The sequence below is a fragment of the Acomys russatus genome, chromosome 28 (genome assembly GCF_903995435.1).
Source record: "Acomys russatus chromosome 28, mAcoRus1.1, whole genome shotgun sequence".
Classification (NCBI taxonomy): Eukaryota; Metazoa; Chordata; class Mammalia; order Rodentia; family Muridae; genus Acomys; species Acomys russatus.
In genome coordinates, this window is record NC_067164.1 from 31,316,169 (window position 1) to 31,330,231 (window position 14,063).

Here is a 14,063-nt window from a genome sequence, read left to right on the forward strand (position 1 = left end):
CCTAGGCCAGCTTTCCAAACCAAGCCAATTAGAAGGGAATTGAGACAATTACCCAGGTGTATTACAGATTTTTTTTTTTATACAATCACTAATACCAGAATGCATTCCTAACAAGAGCCAAACTGAGGATCATGCGATCCTGCTTTTGACGTGTGAGGTTGTATTTTGGTTTGGAAGCACTTGTCCTAACATATTTACAGACAAGCATAGAAATCACTCTCACGCTGTTCAAAATACATCGACTGACAAAAAGGACAAAGCGACTAATTTTGCGTTTTCAACGTATTGAAGACAGCTGCCATCTATACACTGAGCCAGGAAAGAAGAGCAGATCCCCAGGGAAGAAACTGTCTTTAGGTGCGTGATTGCTAATTCTTGCAAAATAAGAACATTTTTTTTTTTTTTCTGAGCAAAGAAAGATTTGCCACTGAGAAAACAACCTTCATTGTTACTTTAGTGAGGTTCCTGTTGCCATGAAACAATGCTCCTTATTGAAGTGGTTTTTAAATGGCAGCAGGTGGGGAGCAGGTAGTATAAAAGGGAAGGTTCATGTGCCATGGCTTGGAAAGAGGTTGGGAATACTGCAGTCTTTCTTATAAAGAGATGTTCAGTTAAAGACAATGTAGAATTTCTGTATAACTTACAGCATGACCCAGGCTGCTCCCGTGATCTCCTATCTAAAATCTCCATTGCCAAGTCCTTGCTCTTACTTTGAAAGTTTCTAAATGAAGAATTGTATTTAACAATACCTCCTCTAGTGAAGAGTTGTCCAACCAAACACACCTGTGAGCCACTGTGGCCCAGGACAGCTATAAATGAGACCCAATACAAATCATCACCTTATAGAAAACATAGCGATTTGTTTTGTTTTGCATCTTTTGTGACTTAATTATACAATTCTTAAGCCTACACTTTGTGGTTGGCATCATGTGGCAGTGTCACTCAAAATGCACACATAACTTCTACTTTATGGTTGGGTGTGGCTTGTCACTTTCCTATGCAGACAATGGAATCTGCACCATCAAATGTTACAGGCGCTCAAGGAGACTTGATGAGTGAGTAGCACCAATAAATACTTTAACTTTATCGCTGCAAATGGTCACATTTACTGTTATTTAGGAATCAGGTAAGCAGAATTCTTATTTAATTATGATGGATGCTTCCACACCTCGGCAGCATTTCAGGCATGGCCCGCCAATCAGCCCTCTCCATCCAACACATCCCTGGCTGAGACGTGGAATAGCTTAAACCTAGCTTTCTATTTTCTCTCAATTATTTTTCATAACAAAGGTAAATACTTAGTGTCTTAGTTAGGGTGTCTATTGAAAGAGTTTATTCAGGTTATACTTCCAGGTCATAGGTCACCACTGGAGGGAGTCAGGATAGGAGCTCAAACAGAGCAGGAATCTGGAGGCAGGAACTGATGTCATGGAAGGGTGCTGCTTACCACTCACCAGCCTAGAGACCCACCCACCATGGGCTGGACACCACCCACCATGGGCTGGACCCGCCCCCATTGATCATTAATTAAGAAAACTCCTTAAAGCTGGATCTCATGGAGGCCTTTCCTCAACTGCTGCTTTCTCTTTGGTAATTCCAGCTTGTAACCAGCCAGTGCACTTATCCTTTATCTAATTTCAATCCCAGAATTGTTTTGGCAACGTTGCAACAGAAAATAGAAGCCGTACCACAGGAAATTCTGCATGAAGGAAGCCTGCTTAATGAAAAGTGAGTAGATTGAGACAAATAGTAAGTGCCCTGCTTAATTTTTAAAGGAGTTGTGCATGTTTTCAAAGACTACAATTTGGAAGGGCAACATGATGCAAAAGTGGGCTGTCAAATTTGGTGTCTATCAAGGATTGTCATAAAGACAAAACATCATAACTGCAAAAAAAAAAATCTTATCTACAATATTTTTTTTTAAGTTGCAACTCAGACTTGATTGAAAAAAACCAGTTAGGTGATGGAATATCTAGTAGAAAAAAAAGCCAAAAAGGTGTAGTGACCGTGAGCTTATTAAATAATACACAGATAGAGTTGCAGATGTAATATGCCCTGGAAAATAGAGGAGGCTATTCTAAAATCAGTTTGTCTCACTAGACAGTGGCCATGTAAGTTGAGGAAACTGGGAAGTCTGTTGGGAGAATATTGGAGGGAAGAGCCTGTAATTTTAAATATATGCCCCAGTGATGGACAGCAACACTGATGCAGAAGAAATGCGTTGTAGCCTGCAGTTTAATTAGAGGGACTAATGGCAAGGTGACACAGCTGAAGAAAGGGTCTAGTTGGTATGAGTAAAACACCCAACTACATCAAGAGACTCACACCAAGAAGTAAAAACATCTTAAAGTGAGTTTGCGTGTCTGTTGTCATGTCCCCATATCTGGTATAGTTACCAGTGAGTAGATGAAAGAGACCTATGTACAGTTAATAGAAGATGATGTAATTGCCTGAAACTCATACTAAATGAATTATCACTGCATAGCACAGCAATGTATGCCTCAAAGCATTAAAAGTGGGCATTAGGCAAATCACCAGGACTTTGACTCTTAAGTGCCAAGGATTAATCACGCTTGGCTCCAGGAATGTCTTTAATGTACTGGCGCTGCCTGAGGTGACGTCACTTACTTCTCAGAAGACAGCGAGGTGGCGTCCAAATATCAAGAAGATTTTGTGCCTTGTGATACGCTGCCTGCTGGTTTATGACATCACATATAAAACCTGTCCCAGGACCCGAGGAAGAAAACTGGCTTACAGAGTCAGCATTCTTAGTGGATTTTACCACTTGCTTGAGTTAAACATGGCTCGTCAAGGTAAAAAAGTAACTCATCAATACAGGATTTCAAATCATAGCTTGGACTCCAAATGAAGCTGAAACTGTGGCAAGCTCGGATTAAGGCTGACTGTTCTATTATACACTTCAACATGTTGGCAAAACGAAGGGTAAAAAATAATAGTCTTCTCCCCCCCCCCCCCAATTTGATACAAGAATTTGAAACATACTTCAAGGTTGCTGAGAAAATTATATTTTGGTGTATTTGTGACTTCATTTTCTGTCCACATAAACATATTGCTGGCCAGTTTTCAAATAGAATACTTGGAGTTGAGAGCCAACATCGAGCTTTAAAAGTTTGGTTGCCAGGTATGGTGGCACACAGCTGTTATCACACGCACTCAGGGAGGCAGAGGCAGGCAGATCTTTGTGAGTTCAACTCCAGCCTGGTCTACAAAGCCAGTACAGAACAGTCAAGGATACACAGAGATACCCTGTTTCAGAAAACAAAACAAAACAACAACAACAACAACAAACCCAAAACAAACAAGCAAAACAAATGTTTGGACCCGTCTCTGTACTTGGCTTTCACAGGTCCTGTCTTCCCAGAGATAAAAAGCCTTCGATTAACCATGTCCTCATGGTTTTGGTAAGCACTCACATTTGTGAGGAACTATTTTCAAGAATGAAGCAGGCTATAGAGATGGCTCCATGAGTGGTTAAGAGTACTGGCTGCTCTTCCAGAGGACTGAGGTTCAATTCCCAGGACCCACATGGCAGATCACAACTGTGTGTGATTCCAGTTCCAGGGACTCTGACACCCTCGCACAGACATACATGCAGGCAAAACACCAATGCTCATTAAAAAAAAAAAAAAAAAAAAAAAAAAAGGAGGAGGAGGAGGAGGGGAGGAAGGGAAGGAGGGAGGAAGAGAAGAGGAGGAAGGGTAAAAGTGAAAGCAAGGTATCTGATGAGCAATGAAAGGAACTGCTGAGCACTTCAGCTAAGTGACACACAGTGAGCGCTGCTTTAGTTTCTCAAACACAATGTCAAATGCCCCATAGTTACTTTTTATTTAATTAAAATAATTACGCCATTACCCACCCCTCCCTCCTATCTTCTCATGTCCTCCCTTTCCATACTTTTCCAAATTCACTGCCTTCTCATCTGTAGCTATTTCTGTTACATATACATAAACAAATAAATACATAAACATAGCCTGCTGAGTCTGCTCAGTAGATACCAATGCTTGCCTCTAGAGTGGACCGTTGTATTGCATAAGTAGTCAGGTGCCCAATAGCTTTATTCTGCCTGCTCTTGTTTTTATAATTTTAAAAAAAATCAAAGAAAGCATTGCTTTTTAATTATTTAGACATGTTAGTTTTCTTGATATTTTTGATTGAAAACTTGGCAACTCATGTCCAGGAGTAGCTGCTTTGTTTTGTTGTGGCTTTTTGTTATAAACTGGCTTATTTTTTTCTTACCGGATTTTAATCATGTTTTTCCCTTCCCCAAATCCACCCAGATCCTCCCCCCCCCCCTCTCTCTCTCTCACTCTTGCTCTCTCTTTAAAGAAAACAAGCAACAACAACAAAACCACATTTATAAACACAAGCAAAAATCAAAGTAAACAAGCAAAGGACAAAAATAAGTTAAAAGAAAGGCAAAATGAGACAAAAAGTCTACAAAAATATCATTGAGTTTGTTTTTGTGTTGGCCAGCTATGCCTGGGCATGAGGCCTTCCTTGAAGAGTGGTTAAATATGCCCTGTGAGAATCCACTAGAGAAAAGTGAGTTTCCCTTTGCTAGAAGGCGTCAATTGCAGATGAATTCTTGGTTAGGGGTGGGAGCTTGTGTCCAGTTCCCCTTCTCAGAGCTGGGGACCTATCTGGCTAGCACCTGTGCAGGTCTTACGCACGCAGCTACAGTCTCTGTAAACTCATACGTGCCTTGGTCCTGTTCCTTGGAATCAACCATCACCTCTGGCTCTTAAATATGTCTGCCTCCTCTTCTGCATAGCTCCCTGAGTACCTGAGTACTGGAGGAGGGATTGGATGGAGACATTCCATTTAGGACTAAGTACTTAAAAGTCTCTCACTCTCTGCATATTTTCCAGTCTTATGTCTCTGTGTTAGTTCCCTTCTAGTGCAGGGAGAGGTTTCTCCAATGTGTGGTGAGTGAAGTACGGATTTCTGGGGTATAGCAATACACCATTACAAGTCATTGTATTGCTTTATTCCTTTAGCACAATGCTAGTATTAAAATTTCCCCTAGACCCATGTTCTATGTAGTCTCGGGTTCTTAGCCATTTTAGCAGAGGCAGGTATGTGCATGATTTCCATGCAGAAAGTGATTAATTGGTCCCATAATATGGGTGCCACTATTGTGCCAGTGTATCTCGCCAGCCTGTCACAGGTTTGTAGCTGGGAGACATTAAAGATTGCCTTTCTCCTCCTGTAGCCTGCAGAGTACCCTTCAGTACCATGAATGCTAGTCACTAAGGGGGAAGCTTCTAGTTAGGTACCATCTCAGCATCTCCATGTCCGATGGCATGTGTAGATGTCATCTTCAGCAATAGAGTTTTACCATCAGGTTGTGGAGAGCAACCAATACCCTTGACAATAGCGGGAGGTGTTTGGGGGAGGGGTGTTTCATGGGGCCCCTTTGGCCAACAACAAGATGTAACCTCTTCCTGGCTCTGGGGGGGTTTAGTTGGTGGTATAAAATGTTTAGTTAGGGTATTATCTGCCTTGTTATTTGGCGCTTCCATTTACAGTCCTCTTGTGCGTATATATTTTAGGAAGCTTCTACAGTAGCGGGTTTCCAACAGCATTTAGTGTTATCGCTCCCCAGATTCCTTCCTTTACCCTTCTTTTTCGTTCCCCTCCCCACTTAACCCTTCTAGTTTCCTCTTTGTCTCTCCATAATACGTTTTATTTCTCCTTCACGTCACTTCCCCTTGAATTAATGCCAAAACTAAAGTGTTGGCCCTAGCACTACACTGTGGCTGGTCTCTAAGCGCTAAAGGAACATGTTTCCTTTCAGGACACTGACATTTAAAGTCAGTTAGGTGTTTGTGGAACATGCTCTGTTTGTGTTTGACCCAGGTTTTTTTGTTTTTGTTTTTGTTTTTCATGAGTATACTGGGCTAAGAAGACTAGGAATACCTAGGAATACTACAGATGGGGGTATGCCTTTTGCAGCTCATCCTGCAAATGTACAGGATGTTATTGCATCTCATATTGATTGCATTAACCTTGAACATCTGTTTATAGTACAATGTAAGTTGTTACTCATTTCTTGAAATTGAAAATGAATCAGGCAAGAAAGTTTTATTAATTAAAATCTAGTTTCATATGTATACTAAAGCTTGTACATTCTGCCATAGTCTCTGTAAGTTCATATGTGCTTTGAAGACTAGTATTAAACTCAGCTCAACAAAACAATGGTTATGGAAACATTTAAGCAACAATATAACACCTATACATGGCATCAAACAGGAGATGTTGAGCTGGTGCCTAAACGTCCCCTTTAATGACTAGAGGTCATAGTACTGAAAGTTACTCTGCAGGCTACATGGGGAGAGAGAGCCGCATCATCAGTGTCTCCCAGCTACAAACCTGTGAAGCTCTGCTTGTTTTCAGGGCAAAGCACTAGGGGACCAATGCTGCCCCTCGCTGAGGATGGCATTCTGCTGTGGCAGGTGATACTTAGGTTATAAGAGAAACACAGTAACTTCTTAAAGGATTAGTTCACTAATCTTGCTAATGTTTCCGATTTTAATTGTGCTCTGGATCCTATTTCAGAAAAAAAGATTGAAGCTTCTGGAAAATATCAAAAGTGGTTATACCCTACAAGATGAAAGAATCTTTTACTTTCTCATTACAGTTGTGGGCCACTGGATATATATATATATATATATATATATATATATATATATATATATATATATATATATATATATATATATATATCATACTATGGCTAGGTACTACTTTAAAATTGAAAATAAATTAGGCAGGAAAGCTTTATCAAAACCCAGTTTCATATGCATACTAAAGCTGTGGCCTAAAGTGGAGTGAGGAAACTCAGCTCAACAAAACATCTAGACAATATCCAAGGCATTGCAAGGCATCCTTGCGAGGGGGACTCTAAGCTCATCTGGGACCCAGAAAGTCCCAGAGCCTGTAGTGAGTTTGGATGTTCGGAGAGTCACCGTTCAGAAGAACTCCACAGCTTAGCCTTGCAGAAGTTAAGAAGAAACTGAATTGACATCATTTAAAAACCTGACGCATTTAAAAAAAATTTTTTATTCTAGATTTTTATTTTATCTAGATACGTAATTTGGCTGAACCTATGTCTGGGCACAGCATCGGCGCATTGCCTGAGAAGGCCAGAGAGGGATTTGGATTCCCTGGATCTGGAGTTACAAACTGACCGTTATTGGCGGTCAGCTATGTGCATGGAATTGAACCATAGTCCTCTGGAAGAGCACTTGGTGCTCTAACTGAACTGGCTGAGCCATTGATCCAGTCCCTGACCTACATTTTATAATTAAAGGGATGAAGAGCACTGAAACAAAACTAATGTCTGTCCGGTAAAAGGACATTAAAATAATGCATTGGAAGTAGTGGTGTTTCACTAAACATTAAAATATTACCATAATTATCTAAACTGAAATGGTCAGGGGCGGGGGAAGTGGAGGTTGGGTCATACATTTAAAAATTATTCTAGTTACAGAAGAAAGGAGCCACTGGGGCTTAGCAGGCTTAAAGAGCAGGGTTCCTTTCTGGGTGGTGCTGGGCTCCTCTTCCAGCACCTGGGCAAGCCCTTTCTCCAGAGCCTGGACCACTCTCTTCTCCAGCTCTTGGACCACAACCCCCTCAATTCACTAAGCACACAGGGCTGTATTCCCGTGTTCTTCCTGCCAATTGCTGCAAGGAAGCTACGCAGAGCTGAGCTGCACACGTTGTACAGAGTTTTAAATGGTAGGTAAACACAGAAATGGGACACATAACAGTTTAGCATGAACTGGTTACCTGTCCTATTTCAAAAGTTATTTAAAAAAAAAAAACCAGCAAAACCAGTATTTAACAAATGTTACCCTTGAAGAAGCACCTTTATTATTCTAAAGCCATTTAAATTAACCTAAGATCACCAAAAATGTATTTTATTATAAACATGTTTGTTTTTAAGTTTGGCATTTAATTCAGTGGTTGTGTTCTGTTTTTCTTTAGTTTCCCACGTGCCCTTAATTTTGTCCAATTAAAATACTGCCTAAGTAAAGATACATTTGTCACTGTATTGGAGGACAGAGCGTGTTTAAATTTGTAAAGCAATCCGTGTTAGTTTAAATAGTGCCCGTTCCTGGCTTCTTGGAGATGCTTTGCTTTTCTGTGGGAGTGAAAGTATTCAACATTGGAAACTAGGTGTGTGCCGTGGACACTGATGCAGGAAGAGGTAATCAAAGAAAAAGAAAAGTGATTCTCTATGTGCCTAGGGGAAAACTTCAAACGATTCTTATGTACTCATTGTGTAGTTAAGATTCCAGCACCAGGGTAGATCTGCGGCTTTCCAGAGGGGGATTGGGAGACCTCCCGCGACGACTGCACCTGTCTCTAATGAAGTTTCTTTTTCGGAGGTCAAAGGCAGTTTTCCTCCTAGCGCCTACTCCTCTGGCTTCTCCCAGCTGCCTGAGGCCACGTGACAGTCCCTAACACCTGTGCAGCCCCCAGCTCACAGCGCCCCCATCCTCCTCGCCAGGTACAGACCTGGCCAGGCTTGGTCTTCCTCGGGAGGTCACAGTCTCTAAGCTCTCCCTGCTTGGCCGACAGGGGAGGGGCTGAGCCTGGGCCAGAGCTGCAGCGGGAGTGCTTGCTGCCTGATTATCACATGACTCCACGGCGGTAGCCGTGGCAGCAGGAGCCGCTGGTCTGCGGGCTCGCCGGGTGGGCTCAGTTCCGCGCACGCAGGAGCCCGGCGCAGGGGGCGGGGAAGGGGCCCGCTGCAGCTGCCGCCCGCCAGCCGCTGCCGGGGCTCTAGTTGTCCCTCTCTAGCCGCCCTGCACGCTCCATGTCGCCCGGTTGCGGAAGTGTCGCCGGGAGAGGTGGCGTCGTCGTCAGGGAGCACCGGAGGCCGGGGCTCGGCCCCCTGCAGCACTGAGCTCCCGGAGCCGCGCACCCCAGCGGCCCGGCTGCCCGTGCGCCCCGCGCCCGCCGCAGCCTGCATGCCCCCGCGTTGCGCTGCGGCCGGCCGCCGCCTCCTGCTCGCTCAGCGGCTGCCCGGCGCCGGAGTAATATGCTCACTAGGGTGAAATCTGCCGTGGCCAATTTCATGGGCGGCATCATGGCTGGCAGCTCCGGCTCCGAGCACGGCAGCAGCGGTTGCGGAGGCTCGGACCTGCCCCTGCGCTTTCCGTACGGGCGGCCGGAGTTCCTCGGGCTGTCTCAGGATGAAGTGGAGTGCAGCGCTGACCACATCGCCCGCCCCATCCTCATCCTCAAGGAGACCCGGCGGCTGCCCTGGGCCACGGGCTACGCAGAGTGAGTGCACTGGCGCCCCGCTCTCCTCGCGGCCCTTCCCTGCACGGTTCCAGCCCCTCTCTCGTCCACCTTCTGGGCTCTCCACTGGCTCTGGCCTCCAGGCCTGGGCCAGAGAAAACCTCTTAACACTGGCCAGTTCCCCTTTCCCCTCTTCCCCCAAAAACCCCGGGTATGGCCTTTCCCGGCCAACCAGTAGGTGGTAAAGGGGATGTCAGCCGCGCGGGGCCATGGGAGCGCTGGGATTGGATCGATCTGAAATGAGGGGTCTGTAGCACTTTGTGGGGGAAAGTAGTCAAAACAGCTCTACTGAAGTTGTAACATAGTAGGAAAACGTGGTATTGGTGTCCAACCTCAAAAGAAAAGAAAAGAATCTTGGTGCCCCCGCGTGAACAGTTTGGTGAGGTAGATGCTTGCGGGATGTGTTCCCCGAGGTGGCTGGCGTGGTGCGCGTGACTGTACGTTCGGAAAGGTCTTTCTCGAGAGCTCATTGGGCTTTAGAGCCGGTAGTGAACGCTGTGCAACCAGAAAATGCCACTACCATCTCCACAGTCCTTGGGGAGACAGAAACTAACTCCAGGTGTCGAATGCAGCATTTTAGTAATCAGCTTTTGCGATTACTCAAGCTCCGGAGTGATTTGCTATTTTAAAAACCGACTGAGTTAGGCTAATGGCCAAATGTAGAACAAGGTTTCATTGCCCTTTCCTGCACTAAGGCCACTTCTCCATGGACTATTAATAAACATCGTGTGAATGGCGAGATAAGTAATGTTTACTCCCACCTATTCTTTACTGCTTACCTTTGTGGAACTTGGAGACTAAGAAGGAAGAGTGAATTTAGACCAGAACCCCCAGGTTAGTGACTGTGGGTGCAAAATCACTCCTAGCCCCAGCACACCTGCCCTTCCCTTTACACCCTCTCTGTAATCTTGGCTATCCCCAACAGATGCTCGGCTTCTCCCCCCGCCCCCATCTCTGATTGGTTCATCCAGAAACCAATGAATTTCCCCTACGCCTGGGCTCCTTGGCATTGACCCGGTTCTGGTGGCCCAGATCCCCCCCCAGCAGACATGGTTCCCTACAAGCCGGGTTCCGGGTGCTGAAAGTAGGTGGCAAATCAGCCTGCTTATCTTTTTCCTCCCTCGTCATCCTGTGATCGTGACTCCACGCTTGTGTACAAATGGGGATTGATGACTGACTGGCGTGTGAAGAGAGGAGCGTGAGGATTAGGTTGTGGTGGGTGGGCAGGTGGGTGTATGACATAGGCATGAAAGAGGAGCAGGTTGAACAAAACAGCCTCCGAGAGGAAGCCTGTTTGCGGAGACCTAAAGGAAAGGAGAAGTGCCTGCTAATTCGTGCCAGCAGTTCCTTGCCTGAAAAAAATAAGTTTAAAAGCCATTGGGTCCTTTTCAGTCTTTTTCTTTCTTTCTTTCTTCTTTTTTTTTTTTTCTTTTTATTTTTTGAGACAGGGTTTCTCTGTGTAGCCTTGGCTGTCCTGGACTCGCTTTGTAGACCAGGCTGGCCTCGAACTCACAGCGATCCGCCTGCCTCTGCCTCCCAAGTGCTGGGATTAAAGGCGTGCGCCACCATGCCCAACCCATTGGGCCCTTTTAAGGTCAAAAGCACCTGGAGATGTGCAGTCCCATAATTGTATAGGTGGAGGCCCTTGCATCTGCCAGGCTCCTGTGTAGTGGAGGTTTGGTGGAGCATGGCCACCTGAGGGCCTGGGAGACAACTGGGAAATGGTGAGGTTGTGGGGAGGTAGGGAGGAAGATAGCAACACTGACAACACTGACAGTGGGAGCTACAGGGGCACAATGAAGGGGAAACCTCACAAGAGTGTGAAGAAAAGAAAAAGAAAAAGTAGGAAGTAAGAATAGGAAGTTGATTGGCTCTACTTTTTTTTCCTTCTCCCCCTGAGTCCCTCTCCTTGTCTCTAAGAAGTTTGTCTTACCCTAGGCAAGACTGTGAGAGATGCTCAACTCTGAGGCTGGAAAAGCCATGATAATGGATTTTTCTTTTTAAAACTAGTTACAAACTCATCGCATGCATGTTACTTCAAGCAAAGATCCTCCCACCTCCAGCCCCGGCCCCAGTAACTCAATGTTTGGGATGTGTGCTTTTCCAAATGTATTTGGATGTCCCTGTGAACACTTCCTTGTCTTTCCTCAAACAGGCTAATAGTTGGTGTTATTCTGTAGCATTTTCATGAAACACCGTGTGGGGAATATCCCTCCAAGTCAAAGTGGTTAGACTTGCATTTTCTTCACTGCTCTCAACTTTAAACAGGACCTCACTGCGTATCCCAGGCTAACTAGAACTCCTCAGACTCTTGCGAAACTCCTTCTTTTAGACTGTGTCGTAGGAATAGCAATAATGTTAATATAATTGATGCTGGGCATTCTCTAGTGTTGCCAAGTTCATACTAGGCCGTCTTAGTATCACAACAGTCTTATTATTTCTACTTTGTAGATGACAAGACAGGTGTGACATGGTTAAGCAACTTACCTATGTTAATACAATTGTACCTCATCCAAGAAGGTCCCACTCCAGGGTCCATGACACCAAACTCCCTCTCTCTAGTTTCAAATTATGATACATCCATCTGACCCAGGATATGTCATTAACAATGCAATGTCACTAACATCTCTCTCCTCACATCTACTTTTATGAGGTACTGTAATGTACTAAGTCTTCAGATCTCAAACTGCCACTTTTCTTTTTAATCTTTGTAATTATTTTTGATGATAGATTTATTATAAAGAAAAGTGATAAATTTTCAAAGATGCATCCTGAGTGATTTTTAAAAATGGCTGAAACAAAGAAGGCAGAAAGAATTAGGGTTATGAGCAGAAGTCACTTCCTGTTCCTTGAAGAGGAACTGGGAGGCAGAAGTTCTCTGTGTTCTGCAAGGTTCCCGACATGGATAGAGCAAATGGGAAGACTGTTTAGATAGTGGAAACAGAAGAAGGTCAGTGGACCTATTCTCTTCTTTCTATCTCTAGCAAAAATGTGAAGTTGGGCATGGTGATACAGGCTGTAATCCCAGCTACTTGGGAGGCTGAGGCAGGAAGACCTCAGCTACTCAGGAGGCTAAGGTAAAGAAATTATAACACTTTACATAGGCCTACCTGAGGTAGAGTGAGTTCAAGGCCAGGCTGGGCAACTTACTGAAACCATGTCTCATAATAAAAAGTAGAAAGAAGACTCTCAGAGATATGTGTACATACATACATATGCATACACATATACATTTCAGTGAAAGAAGAAAGTGTCTGTTTCCAGGAAGGAAGGCCAACATCTCTCAGTCACAGGAATGTTGAAGAAAGGCCTTGGAGCTGTAGCGTTGACAACCTGCCACTTTGGATGGTAGAAAAATGGCCCATTTTTGTCACTTGTTGGTAATCCCTTTTAAGAAGGGTTAGGCTATGGGGAAAATGTACCCACTAGATCAACAGCTCTCAACCTGTAGGTCTCATATTAGATATCGTGCATATTAGATATTTGCATTATAATTCATAATAGCAGAACTCCCGTTACAAAGTAGCATCGAAAGAATATTATGGTTGGGGTGACGACAACATGAGGAACAACATGTATCAAAGGTCTGCAGTGTTAGGAAGATTGAGAAGCACTGAGTTAGATTAAGTGGTATTTGCCAGGTTCTGAAGCTCTTTAAAACACTGCAACAATAGAAGACAGTATGTTTTAAACACATGCATTAGTAAGTTCCATTTGGAAACTGGGCTGTGAAATCACCGACTGAGCCCATGAGCTCCACCCAGAGAGCACCCAGGGGAAGCCCCTGTCTGACCGAGAGACCATGCACCGGACAGCTACTTCCTCCAGGTCCACAAGTTCAAACGCCACAGCGGTAGTCCCTGTGGTGCAAGGGCCTGAGGTCAGCTTGTCGTTTTAACGAGTTGGAATCTTTTTTTCAAATGTTTCTACCAGGCAGGAGTGGCAGACTCAGACATGCAGGCAAACATGGACTTTGTGCCTTACCCTGCAACATAAGCCAAAGAAGGAGACAGTGTTTCTGAGAAATGCTATTTTGTATATTAAGCACTATTTGTTTTACTAACGATACATTTTTTCAATAATAATACTTGTATAAATTTGCATGTTTGTAAATGAATGTGTTTTTATTACATATTTTCTAATAAAAAGCACCACTGGACACAGGTTAAAAAAAAAAAATAACGTCTTAAACATTACTTCGAGAGCCCTTGTTAAATGAACGTTAAGTAAGTTCTTTGAGTCTCATGGAGTTCTAAGTTGTAAACTTTTGGGTGGAAGAGCCAGCTCACAGGTGTTTGGATTTGTTTTAGAGTCCGTAGGCCACCCATCTCTCAGTCAAAGTCACCGACTGCCACCTGCCAATGAAAAGCATTAGGTGGCTGTGCCCTGGTGATGACAAAGAAACCATTTTTATCTTGAAGCTCTGGGGTCCCCCGGCACCCTGCCCCTTCTTTCTTTTTTTGTTTGTTTTTTCAGATAGGGTTTCTCTGTGTAGCCTTGGCTGTCCTGGACTCACTTTGTAGACCAGGCTGACCTCGAACTCACAGAGAGCCGCCAGACTCTGCCTCTCAAGTGCTGGGGATTAAAGGCATGGGCCACCACACCTGGCCCCTGCCCCTTCTTTCAGACATCCTTTTCAGAGCTCCTGCTTTCTATCTTCCGGTTCAGCCTTTGCAACTAAGGACTATGGGGCCGAAGGTTTCCCACACTGGTTGAGAAGAGATGAGAAG

At 44.4% G+C, this 14,063-nt stretch overlaps 1 protein-coding gene across 1 annotated transcript in view; it reads left to right on the forward strand.

The window, feature by feature from the left end:
- The first annotated feature begins 8,552 nt into the window (after positions 1–8,552).
- Ppm1h (protein phosphatase, Mg2+/Mn2+ dependent 1H) overlaps positions 8,553–14,063 on the forward strand; it is a 235,728-nt gene continuing 230,217 nt past the window's right edge. The window contains exon 1 of the mRNA XM_051170905.1: positions 8,553–9,315. Within this exon, the coding sequence (XP_051026862.1) occupies positions 9,071–9,315 (245 nt within the window). The 5' untranslated portion in view covers positions 8,553–9,070. The remainder of the gene's footprint in view (positions 9,316–14,063) is intronic.